The sequence below is a fragment of the Tinamus guttatus genome, unplaced genomic scaffold (genome assembly GCF_059628265.1).
Source record: "Tinamus guttatus ecotype Peru unplaced genomic scaffold, ASM5962826v1 Tinamus_guttatus_pri_ptg000383l, whole genome shotgun sequence".
Taxonomy (NCBI): Eukaryota; Metazoa; Chordata; class Aves; order Tinamiformes; family Tinamidae; genus Tinamus; species Tinamus guttatus.
Window position 1 is genome coordinate 7,032,899 of NW_028288917.1, and position 12,610 is coordinate 7,045,508.

The 12,610-nt window shown below is 38.3% G+C and overlaps 1 protein-coding gene across 1 annotated transcript in view; it reads left to right on the top strand.

Moving 5' to 3' along the window:
* Positions 1-524: 524 nt before the first annotated feature.
* Positions 525-12,610, top strand: part of SACK1B (scaffolding CK1 anchoring protein B) — a 42,034-nt gene continuing 29,948 nt past the window's right edge. Inside the window, exon 1 of the mRNA XM_010222407.2 lies at positions 525-976. Within this exon, the coding sequence (XP_010220709.2) occupies positions 533-976 (444 nt within the window). The 5' untranslated portion in view covers positions 525-532. The remainder of the gene's footprint in view (positions 977-12,610) is intronic.

Consider the following 12,610-nt stretch of genomic DNA (forward strand, 5'->3'; position numbering starts at 1 on the left):
GGTTTCAAAGCCAAAAGGAGGGTATGTGTTTGACAGAAAGCTGATTGCATTTAAAAATAGGAAATAAAATTGGTTTGTGTAATGTTTCTCTTAATATTTTTCTGACAGTTACCATAAAGAGAGTTTTGAAATACAGTCTACAGTAGTATTCTGAAATATTCATAGGGTGTGTATTGGCGTTAGTGGTAGAGGTGTTCATTATATTGTCAGCTTTTAATATAGGAACTTTGCTAAATCACTTAGTCTCCTATGTTTTTAGTTTTGCCTCATGTAGAAGAGGTTGTTTAAGTAACTCCTTAATATTCATGTGAGAAGATAAGTCCCTAAGCATTTTCAAAACATTTTGAATTAGCTGGATGGTGCTAACAAAACGTACAGTAATATTACTTGAAAAACTACTTGGAATAATATTTGTGTTTCATAGATTGCTACAAATATTCTGATCACTTTCTTTTTTTTTCTCTTCTTACAGGTACATTTCATCATCTCATGAATGGAAGTTTAAAAGACTTTATACAAAGTATACGTGAAAATGGAAACTTCATCTTTGCTCTCATCCTTACACGATGAATGCAGATCAGACAACTACATTGAACCTCATTACAAGGAATGGTATCGAATAGCTATTGATGCTTTAATTGAAGGAGGCGTAGAAGCGTACAAAGAATTTCTTTCCAAAGAGAGATGCTCAGAGTTCCTAGCAGATGAGGAAATTGATTATATTTTGAACAATGTTCATAAACTTCCCCAAAACACAGTTTATTCCTCTAACCATGCCATTGATGACACTTCTTCCTCGGGAACCTACTGGCCTATTGAATCAGATGTGGAAGCTCCAAATCTTGACTTAGGTTGGCCTTATCTGATGCCTGGAATTTCTGGTGGCACAAACATTGATCTGCTTTTTCATCCACCCCGAGCACAGCCATATACAATAAAGGAGACTGTACGGAAGATGATACGAGATGCAAGAAAGGTAAACATGAAAAATACTTTTAAAAATAACAATAGTAATCAAATTGTTGTTTTACAGAGACATTTTTCCCCCCACTGGCAGGAGAAAAAAGAAAAGAAAAAAAGAAAAAAAAAATCTGGCTGCTGGCAAGTTAAACTAAAAGGTTCTCCTGGGCTCATCTCAGTTTCTTTGCTATCATTGGCAACAATGTTATTAACCTTATTTACTAGGGATCAGAGATTAATTAAAAGGCTTAATGAAACATGTTACCATTTTACTACAATGCTGACCAGTCCATGAGAAATTTGGAGGCAACCAGCATACCTTTTCTTTGACCTCAGCTGCGTACACCGCAAGTAGTATAATTCTGTCTAACTTAAGGATATGCCCTAAGGTTTCTCTCCTGTGTCAGTGGAAATATACATGCATGGCTTTGGTATGCTAGCCTGTTGTTATAAGAAAATAGAGTCTTGATGTACACTGGAATCATGCACCTTAAGGGATTCTCAGTTTTTGTGATTTTGCATGTCAGCTGACCTTGCAGAAAATAGGCAGGAAAGCACTAAAGAGAACTGAGAAGAAGCGTGGAAATAGATTTGAGAGACACCGAAGCAAATTTTGATTGCTTACTTTATCTGCACTGCTGGCTAGTGTCTAATTTATGAGAAAAGTGGACACTTCTCTGAATGTATCTCTACTCAGGGGAAATTGACAACTTACTTAGATTTTGAGTTTCCTAAGGCAAACCACACTTATACTGAGGTAACTCAGTGTTGCACATACAAAATTCCTGTTTCACTGTAGAATCAAGTTAGGAAAAAAGTAATTATATCAGTATACAGTTCTCTGAGCCAGAGCTATATTACGCCCTTAAGCAGAGGTTACAAGGTCTCAGGAGTATTGCTAGGAGGTATGTCTTTGCTTGTCATGCCTTCCTCCCAAAGAAAGAGAATGATCTGTGCTTTAAGCTTTCTCCTTATTGAAAAAAACATAGGTGACGGTACAAAAAGAAGTGTTCCAGGGACAGAGGCACGCTCTGCTCTGTCTTTCCGGTACCTTCTCCAAAATCTTCCTCCCTATATCCTTTCTTCCTCCTCCCAGGCTCCTTGTGGCTTGGTGCTAGCTTTAAAACCAGAGAATGAGTTTTAAATAGGGATATCACTAGGTCTTTATCGTGTCGTTTCTACCGGGCATCTACTGTATGCTCTTATAGCCAAGAAGGGGAAAATTACTCTTTTTCCCTGCTAGCCCTTTCAGAATGAGATGGGATTTAATTGGTGTCTTCTGGTTTTATATCTAATAAGATATGGCCAACATATTCCCTGATCCTTTTTTATCTGGAACTCCTGAGTTATGAACATATCACCCTTGTGGGGATAAAAGCTAACAAAGATATCTGTGTTGCCATGGCTAGATCAGTTTTGTTATAAGATCTTGGAGTACCATGAAGAAATACTCTTTCCAGGCAAAATTCATGTGTTTGCTGTCTAGCTGTGTGTCTGCTCGCAATCCAGGCCCTTTCCAAATCCTCTTCCACACACAGGGTGCTGTCTCATCAAACACCCTTTTAGGACGCATGTATTTTCTAAATATGTAGAAAAGTTATGTTATACTTAGATGTTAATATGTAGAAAAGTTAGATAAAATTACTTCTTCTGGGGAAAAAAAAAGAGTTCTTGAATATGCTATAGCACTTCCATGTTAAATAAGAAAATGTTACCTATGTGTCACTGTCCAAATGAGCTATGATGTGACAGTTCAAAGGTTTGTTTAGTTGATCTGTACAACCACAAGAACAACAAGCATACGGTGATGTGGTCTGGTTGCTCCAGGAAATAGCAATTCTGTCTGCAAATTCTGGTGACATGCACAGAAAAGTTTAAAGGATCTATAGGTAAGGTAAAGTAAGGTAAAACAACACACAGGCAGGCAAACATGCTGTAAACAGGCTAATTTACTTACTTATCCTAAGCTACTCATAAATATATAGTTATATTAAACAGGGTTCTTTGTTATGTAGTAGTGCAAGCATGTGGTCATAGGAGGATTGTCAAAGGAAACGGAAAAAAAATTAGACACGGGAAAAAAAAAGTGAAGAATAAACAAGTTCTTCAGCAAAGTGCACAGCTCTATGGGAGCTCTATGGGAATTTTAGCAAACTTCTGTGAATGAATACACAGAGTTTTGGAGGCAGAGTTTTGGAGGCAGGAGATACCAGCTATCTTTAAGCTCCAAACTAATATACAGGAGTCCACCAAATGAGAGTACCTGAGTTCAGAGGCTGTTTTCCCTAGGTTACCTAAAGAGCAGAGAAAGAAACCCACACAATCCCACAAGGGCAGTTCAAGGAATATAAGTTTCTCCACTGATTCACCCAGTGAAGAAGCTCTTCAAAGTATAGAAACTAGTCCAAAAATTCATGAATGAGACTGAGTCAGTTGAAATTTGGATTCTTTTAAATATCTGGAGATATGTAAGATGACCTTATTTGTGGACTCCCTCTTGACCTCTTTCACGCTTGATGCATCACTCCTTAAAAATATTATTATGTATGTTAATTTTGACCTTAAGGAAATGTGTTGTAAACAGCATTAGGCAAGTTGCTGTCTGACAGTGTTTTTTCCTGACTAAAGGAGAAAAATCAATTGTTTGCTCCACTACATCAGAGTAAAAACAGTGGGTGGGAAAAAATGTCAGGCGAAACTCTTACCACTTACATTTCTTAGTTGCATAACCTATGGAAAAAAATGTACACATCACCTTCATTATAAATGCATTTAATATAATAATGAAGTTTTTCTATCAGAAAAGGGTCAGTGGTATTAAAATCACAGAAGCCAAGGCAGCCATTTTAAGAAGTAGAGATTTTGCTGAAGAGGAATCCATGTTTGGATGCCCTTTCTGAAGATTCACTGGGGTAGAGGAACTGCATCGTACATGGATGATGATGTTGCAGTCTATGCTGCAGCACTTCTGGATTGGTATGTGGTCACAGGGCTGTCAGAGTGCCTTAGGTCCTGTGCCAACAGCGTGGGTTTGCAGATGGTATAGCCAGACTGCATCTCCCAATGGTGCAGCTCGACAACTGCCTTCCTGTGTCAACACAACCTGCATTCACACGAGAAGGCTTTTGACGTGACTGTGTCAACTGGGGAGCGACGAGCCTTTCTTAGATGCTGATATAACCATCCTGGGAAGGAAACCCTGCAAGGTCTCTCTGACCTTAAATATGGGCAGTCTCTTATGAACAAGCCAGTAGCTTTGCTTCTTGTGTGTTTTTGAGGATTTTACCTTCAAGCATTGGCAGATTTCCAGCTTCTCTGAAGCTTGAGGTGCTTCTACAGCTTGACTCATCCCAGCTGCACTGTCTGAACCACAACTGATAGTGTTTAGCAGTTTTTTCTGAGATGATTATTCATCTGGGAAATAGTATCGAGATGGTTGCTGGTCTGTGTCAGGTCCTTCCTTCTTCTCCTGCAAAGTAACGTAAAGGTGTCCTTTCCCTGTATGACTTCTCACAATAGTTGCCTTAAAACTGTCAGCTAGGAGGGTTGTGTGAGTCTGCAAGAAATATCTTGTAGTACCTGCTCAGGTGACACCAACACCAGGAGGCAATAGGAAAGGGACAGAGCAGAGCACCAAAGTGCCCTTCTGGCAGTGGGTTTTTCTCTTGCTTTGTTAGCTGCATTCCTCTCCACCACCAAGACATTCCTACATAGTTCTAGAGAGAACATATAGCTCTGAGTCTTTTGGATTGATATCCAATAAGGATCAGCTCTTCCTGCAGAGAATTCAAGCCTGTCTTTTAAAGAAACCTGTTGTTCAGTCAGCCAAAGGATTACTGTTTTCCAGCACAGGCGAGAAAACACTCAGACTTCCCTGCCGTGCTTTGGGGATTTATGATGGATTATATTAAGTTACCCACTACATGGCAAATATGCAGTACTTTTCACTGATTTAATTTCTTTCAAACAGACCAGAATTCTTAAGCTTGGATTACTAAAATCGATGATAGTTTTGGACACTTTCAAAAGGAAACTTATCTGTTTAGAAGTCTAAGTAGAAATTAAACATAAAAGGCTTTTGTTTTCACTGAAGCACTCACATGATTAAGTTTTTTAACATGAAGAAAGAGAGCAAAAGTTGGACCCCTAAAAAAACAAAAAAAAGTTGCACTTTAAAGAGGTGGCTATTATATCTTAATGGACCTGTTGGACGTAGGCCTTAAAAGAACTTTTCTTTGATTCTTGTGGGAGACAACTGTGTTCAAAAAGAGAGCATGATTCCTATGCTGTCTGCTATAACACTGGAGTTGAATAAAGAGACACAGTTAATTCAGTTTATGATTATATAATAAGCAAAAAATATTTTCTGGTATTTAGATTTATCATTTTGTTTGCTTTGTGTTGTTTCAGGGAGAAGTGAGATGTTTTGTGTTACAGAAAAAAAATATTCACTGTTGTTCTCCTCCTTTGGCTGTGGGCATCAGTACAGTGGCCGTTACCTAGTAATGCCATATTCTAGCATGTAGGAAAATCTGGTTTTCCGGAGGCCTATGTGAAGAGAGAAGTTTCTGTAGAGAAAGAAACTTGTAGAATATGGGGTGTGGAAGATTGTTGAGCAATCTTTTTTCACTCTCTCAACAATACGCTTTGCCAACTACTTTAAATACAATTCAAAGGAAGCCCAGAACAATGATAATGAACTGTGCTTGAGGCAATGCTTGTCTTAGCTCATTAATTGCAGCAGTCCAAGCAGATGGGGAGGGAAGGGGCACAGTTTATTGCTCATAGACATTCAGCTAGAGAAATCTGCTGAATTCAGGGAAAGATAACAGGTAGATGAAACAATCTTCCTACTCAAAAGTTCTATATATTGTATGTAGAGTGCCTGATAAACAGTGGATATCCTTTTTTAAGATGAGACCAACACTTAGAAAGACTCTATTATCAACTAGAGATGACTCGCATGTGAGTTGAGGCTACATAGTTGGCATTCTGTCTGCTAAAATGTTCTGCTATGGAAGGATTTCAGCAGGTGCTTTTTGCTTCAGCTGCTATGAATTAAGCATATTGAAAGGAGAATTCATCATGCACTTCTAGTGCTATTGAATGGCTTCCTATTATTTAAAAACCATCATGCCAGTCATGTGTAGTTTCCAGGTGAAACATAATTGTAAGGTTTTGATAGATGTATTAGAGACAGTGAGGTCCTGTCCCAGCTTTTCTAATCACATCGGGCATGTGTCATGCATGGGTCGAGGGCATTTGTCTTGTTTGTTAATGTCTAACTCAATGTCTCTCACAGCAAGTAATTATTTCAGGTATTTTATCTGCTTGGATTTGCCTTTTGAGTCCTTGCACTATTTCACTCGCCTGTCTCCTTCGACTGCTTTCCCCAGAAGTGACAGAGCAGTCATGATGATAAATGTATACAGTACCCAAAGAAAACAGGCATTAATGGGGCAAATTCACAAGTACTTTTGTTCTTTTATGTGACCATTTGGAATTCAGAGGAGCAAGGTTCAGTGATTTAATTACAAAGATATACTTAAAATAAAAGTATGGGGAAATGGTTGTTTAAGTGGCAGTATGAAATCATTTTAATATTGCTAAAATTTGTGACTTACTTATATGAGAGTTTTGGTAAGAGGAAAGGATGTGAAAACATGTGACTGACAGCAAATGTTTGACTCCCTTCTAATTTGGCAGGACTTGGTCAGATATTCTTTGGACTTAAGCAAATTTCTTATACAACAGACGTTCCACACTCCACATTCAAATTTTGTCCTGTTTATTTTATTCTTTTTTCCTATTAGGTTGTTGGGATCTAAAACTGAAAAGCAGATAGAAGCTAGGGCTAGAAGGGGGAGTGGGAATCTTTGAGAAAATTATGTAAAGTCTTGGTGTGTTTTTTAACTCACGGGTTTGCATCAGGTCAAAGCTTTGCAAGATTCTCAGCAATATTTGGTAGCTGTGTTTTATAGTAAAATATACCATGAATTAAGGCATAAGAATTGCCATTTTCATGTCAAAACTGGGCAAATGTGTTATCAAGATAGTCCATATCTATGATAGTTTTAAAAACAGGAAAAAAATTAAAGACCAGGTTTTACAGGTAGTAAGGTGTATTTCTTTATTATACTTGCCCAGTTCACATATACAAGAAGTAAACAAATCTGTATTCTTTCTAGCAGTATTTTCTCATTAAAAGTTTTTCTCTCTTTAACATAAATCTTTGTCAGTCAAACAAAACAGTGCTATTAAAAAGTCATTTAGGCTTTTTTCACCTTCAGTTCATTGAAAATGTCTTTTGTTATGTTCAATAGAAACTTTGTAATGAAATATGCTGAAATGATTATAAGTAAAAACATAGTTTTAATATGAACCTGTTGATTTAAAATTATTTGCCGAGGCAGAATATTTCTTTTGGTGCTCAGTCCACTGAGTTCTTTTCTTTTTTCCTCCCTTTTCTTGCTTGGTAAAAGAAGATTGATAAAGTTGAAGTGCTATTTTTGTTCTTCTGAATTCCTATCCTCAAGAGATCTGTTTTTTTTTTTTTTTTTTTTTTTTTTTTTCCAGTCAGGGAGTAATTTTGCCTGAAGAACTGTAGGCTTAATCACTTCACATTTATTAATGCCATAGGACTTTTTTTGATCTCTTACAGCTTTAGCACTGCTTTATGATCTGTGATAGCTTTCCAGTATAGCCAGTGATGCTCTGAAAAATGGGAGCCCATTTGGGGCAATTTTAAATTTTAATTTCATTTGCTATGCATTAGAATTTGGAAAATAGAGTATTATACTGCATAAGATAGATAGAATTTAAAAAGAATAGAGCCTGATAGAAGATATCTTGCCTCACTGCAACAGTGTTTGCATAATGCAATATAACAGAAACTATATGGGAAACAAAGTGGACCAAACCTGCCTTGAAGCACAAAAATGTAAGGAGAGCTGCCAGTTCAAAGTCTCCCGTTCTTCTGTTTGGAAGGAGTGGGATTGAAAACCCTAGAGTTACTTATATTAAGTTTTCTATTATATCAGATGCAACTACAAGTATCTACTTCAACTTAAAATTATTTCAGAATGATTTGCTTGAAGCTCTGTCATTTTCCCAAGCATACTGTAAGTACTCAGGGCAGGTGATATAGGAGTCAAAGTACACTTCAGAATTTCCCTCTTTGAAAGAAGTGCCGACTTTGCCATTGATTCCAGTGCGATCAGAATTTGCCTTTTAGGCAGCTATTAAAGTAAAGCATGTCTATAATCATTTACTAGTAAAGAGGTGCTGTTCTGTACAATAAAAGTTAAAGTAAATATTTTCAAAAATGTTCTCAGCATGCTTTCAGTTGGGACATCAGAGGGCTTTGCGCTTAAAAATCTCACCCAAATCTATTTACCTTAGAGGGGAAGGACATGCTGCTTGTCAAAACAACACCATGATATTGATAGAATTGAACTTGCTACAATATAGTAGGTTCTGCTGACTTCCATAAAGTGACTCATGTCAGTAGAGCCATTCAAAATAAATAACTTCAAGACTTGGCTATCGCTTGCTTAAGCATTGATGTTAATGATTTTTCAGTCATAGAGTCCACTGATCAGTAAACCAGTTGAATTTGCACTAATGTTATCTAACCATAAATATAAAGGTGGGAGCAACCAAACTAGCCATCTGTTCTTTCTTTACCTTTGTTTAAGATGCTTTCCAACATCCCATGCAGTTGTTTTCGTAGGCTGTAAACCTCACTATGTTTTGCTATGTGTCTGTATGACACACAGTTTACTCACATCTTAGTCTTCCTGAGTCGTGCCAGCTACCAAACACCATTACTACAGCATAAACAGTAGATTCAGAGTATATGTACTCTCCTTTATCCATAGCTATCAAAGAACATGACCATAATGTTTCCAATTTTACATATGAGAATCCTGAGCCACAAGGACATTAAATTAATCCATATCACCAGTTCAAAAGAAATGCATCTATAAACCAAAAGCTTGAGAGCAATATCCAATAGCAAGCGGTACTCCCAGAAAGCAGAGGCTAGGTTTCAAGTATGTGTTTTCTTGTTTCTGTGGCTTTAGTTGATATATGAACTTACTCATGCATTTAATTTTATAGTTATAAAAACTAACTACTGTGAAACATCTGTGTTTCTGCACAAATGTTTGCATTAGTGCATGCCTACAGCTTTGCTGTGCTTACTTTTCAAAAATATTTGTGAAAGCATAAAATCCTTCCTTATCTTCAGATAAAGAGGGTGTATCTTCAAGATATACCCAAGGTATTCTGGCACTGTAAGTAAGGGCAGATTATCTTAACCTCTGCTGTCTCTGTGCTGGCAGCGCTTGCACTCACTGCTCTGAAGATCTAAGATGTGAGAGAACTGACCAGAATCATCAAAACCAGAATGGCCGATGACCTCTGCACCCGGGGGTCCACTGCTGCCTCTGGAAACCTTTCTGCTGCATCTTTTATTTAGGTTTTCTGCAGCAAGGTTGCAGAAAGGTTGTATGTCGCATGAAAAGACCGCTGGGATACCGGCTTTGACAACCATCAGCCAGGCTTGGGCAGCAGCACCGGGCTCTGGTGGCTGTACGGCTGTGCCCTCGGCTCACATGGCAGCTAGGAAACCTCAGCCTTGTTTTCCTGCTGTTTCCAGGAGCTTCAGGCACACTGAGGCAGGCAGGTGGCACTTCAGCTCAATACACTGCAGGATCCTTGAAGGCACGAGGCAAAGTCCTATCTTAGCATTGCCAGCTCCAGGTGCATTCGGGAGGCATCAGCCCACAGAAGGCATGGCCGTTCACCTTTTCCAGCTAAGCATTTCATGCTCAATGCATTAAAATAAGGAGAAGGTGAAATAGCGAATGCTGCAGAGCAGGTGCCCACTGCTTCTCTGCTGCGCCTTCATCCCGAAACAGGAGCGTGGCCACCAAAGGACAGATGCCCTTCTGCACCCTAGGATTCACTGTATCCCTGGTCAGAGGTGTCACAGAGCAGCGGTGACGGCCTCAGCCAGCAAACCTGGTTGCCTGGGGGTGCTACCTGTCAAAGCGGCCAGCTCTACATCCGGCGTGATAAAGCATAATAATATCTGAAACTATCTACTGCTCTGATAGCTTCTTGGCAGTGCCTAAAGGTAGCTTTGCACAGGCACACAATAATTGCCTGAAAAGTCACTGCAAAGAGTTTCTGCTTTTTTTTTAATAATAGACAGTATATTAGTCTACCCACTGACGATTTGATGGAAGTCCACAACCTGTCTTCTGTGAGGGCTAAAAATATCAGCCACCTATGGATCCGTCTCTTCCAGTACTATAAATTTTTATGAGTCTACAGAGGGGCACTTTAGTACGTACCAAAGAAACTATATTATATTCCTCAAAGGAAATACAGCAGAAATGAGAAAACTATGCAGAAAGATGAAATTGGGAATTATGACCAATTCTTCTATTCCTTATTTATGTGCTATCCTTTTATTTCATGTCTTGGTGCTATACAACCACCAGACTGACTTTTTAAGTAGTTGACTGAAATTAAGCAATGCTGTATTTTTGTAGTAACATCATTATTTATTTTGTTCATGCATTCTAATCTAATTCTAATCTAATTGAATTATGATAACAGTCCAGAAATTGTACTAATCAGATGATTTGATTTCTTCTGCATAAGTTAAATATAATGATGGGGTTGCTGCATTGATCTCAAGTGCTGAGATATAACATTACAACCTCCTGTTCTAGGAATTCTGTCTTGAGCAAGGGCTTCATTCCGGCCCTTGACATTCAAAAGACTTAGTGTGTCTTTGCAAAGTGCTCTCGAGAGCCCAGGAAACTCTCCTGTATAAACTTCAGAGCCTTGCAAAGTCATGTCTTGATGTGCTTTCTGAGGACATGAAAAGGATGGGAGAGATGTGTGTCTTGCATATTTCTGAGGCTTGGAATCTAGCAAAAAGCCTGTCAGAGGAACAGAGATCATTTCTAGGCCTTTCAGTTGCTGGGAAGCTTCTCATTAGAAGCCAGTGCAATGACTAAACACTACTTAAACCTCCTGTGAGAACAGAAGACTCTGGAGCCAGCACGCAGGGACCAAAACTGGTGGCTTTGAAATGCTTGAGTTACAGTGTCATGTACAGTGTCAACAGCCCAAGAGAAATGCAGTGCTCCGTCCTACGTCATGTAGGAACCAGTCTGAAAGGGGTGTAAGACAGAAACTTTGTTCCTAGGTTCTGCAATATGCAGAGGCATCTCTTCTCCTGTCCTAGACAGCCTGTGCAGCGTGATAGGAAGCTTGTATTTCTGTTCGTAGTTCTCTCTCCTTCCCCTCCCTGCTCTCCACCTTCTCCTAGCAAGCAGTCATCTCTCCGCTGTGTTGCTTTTCCTCTCATCCTGCACCTCAGTCCAAGGTGAGCGCACATTGTCTCCTGGCAGTGCTTTTCACATCTTTCTTGAATGCAGTTCCAGGGATGGACATTAGGGATGGAAGCTGCCTCACATATGAGTAAAGAAACGTCCATGCCTTGGAGGGTGGAAGTCAGCAAGCCCACACTGCCTGTTTGAGTTTTTCCACCATCCAGCGTCTTCCCAGTGAGAAATATCACATCAAAACAGTGCTACTACACCTAAGCAGTTAGTCAAATCTCTGTCCTTGGAAGATTCCTGACTATTTATCTGTAGATCTAGTAAATTAAATATTAGAGGAGATGTATGTTCTGAATCCAAAAGGCATGTTTTATTTGCTGTTTGTTTTACTTTGCAATAATTGAAGTTTAAAAGATTATTTTCAATTTTTTCTCAACATAAAATTCTGCTTGCAATAGAGGCTTGATCATCTTCTGCCACATTATGCAGGCTTGCTTCTCTTACATATATTGCAAGGACAACTCCACAGAGAAGTTTCCCAATCTGTACTCTGCGACTTTTGAAAAGATTGCAAAATTTCTATGAGAAACAGTGACATATGCTTTTTCATGCTTGCTGGCACGCAAGCAAAAAACAATGAAAGAAGAAAAAGTAAGATGTGAACACTGGAAATCTAGCTATTTTGATAGAATAACTCAAAATACTTCATGATTCTTTTTAATGTTGGATATTCATAAATTAAAAAAAAAGAATACTCGAGAAATGCTCGAGTATAGGCATTAAACAAAGGCATACTTAGTTTTAAATTTTGTTACTGGTGTTTCAAAATATTTGAGGATCAGAATTTCATGGTCTATCATATTCTGTGGTGGGACATGTGTTCATACTGAGAAGGTAACTTGCTATGTTTAATTATAAAATATAGTCCCTCCTGAGATACAAAGTTTTTTTTAAAAAAAGTCTTTCCATTTAATAAGTTAATTTCTAGTTCCTAACATAACTGTATTTGTAAAATTTTAAGAGGTTCTAGTTTTATAAATGAAAAGGAAACTTAGTCCTTATTTTCACATAGGGGAATCTGTGAAGTTCAAAGTAGGAGGCAAAAAGAAATGGATCTTGTTTTCCAAATAATTTATCTTTGCTCAGTAGATCTGTTTTTTTGCAGACTTTTTGACCACTCTTGACCTTAAAATTTAGGGAAAAGAGAACATGCTGCAGTAAAAAAATATACAAAAATATACAAAAACTTTTTAGTGATGCCTATTCCTAGAGTTATTATAGACTAT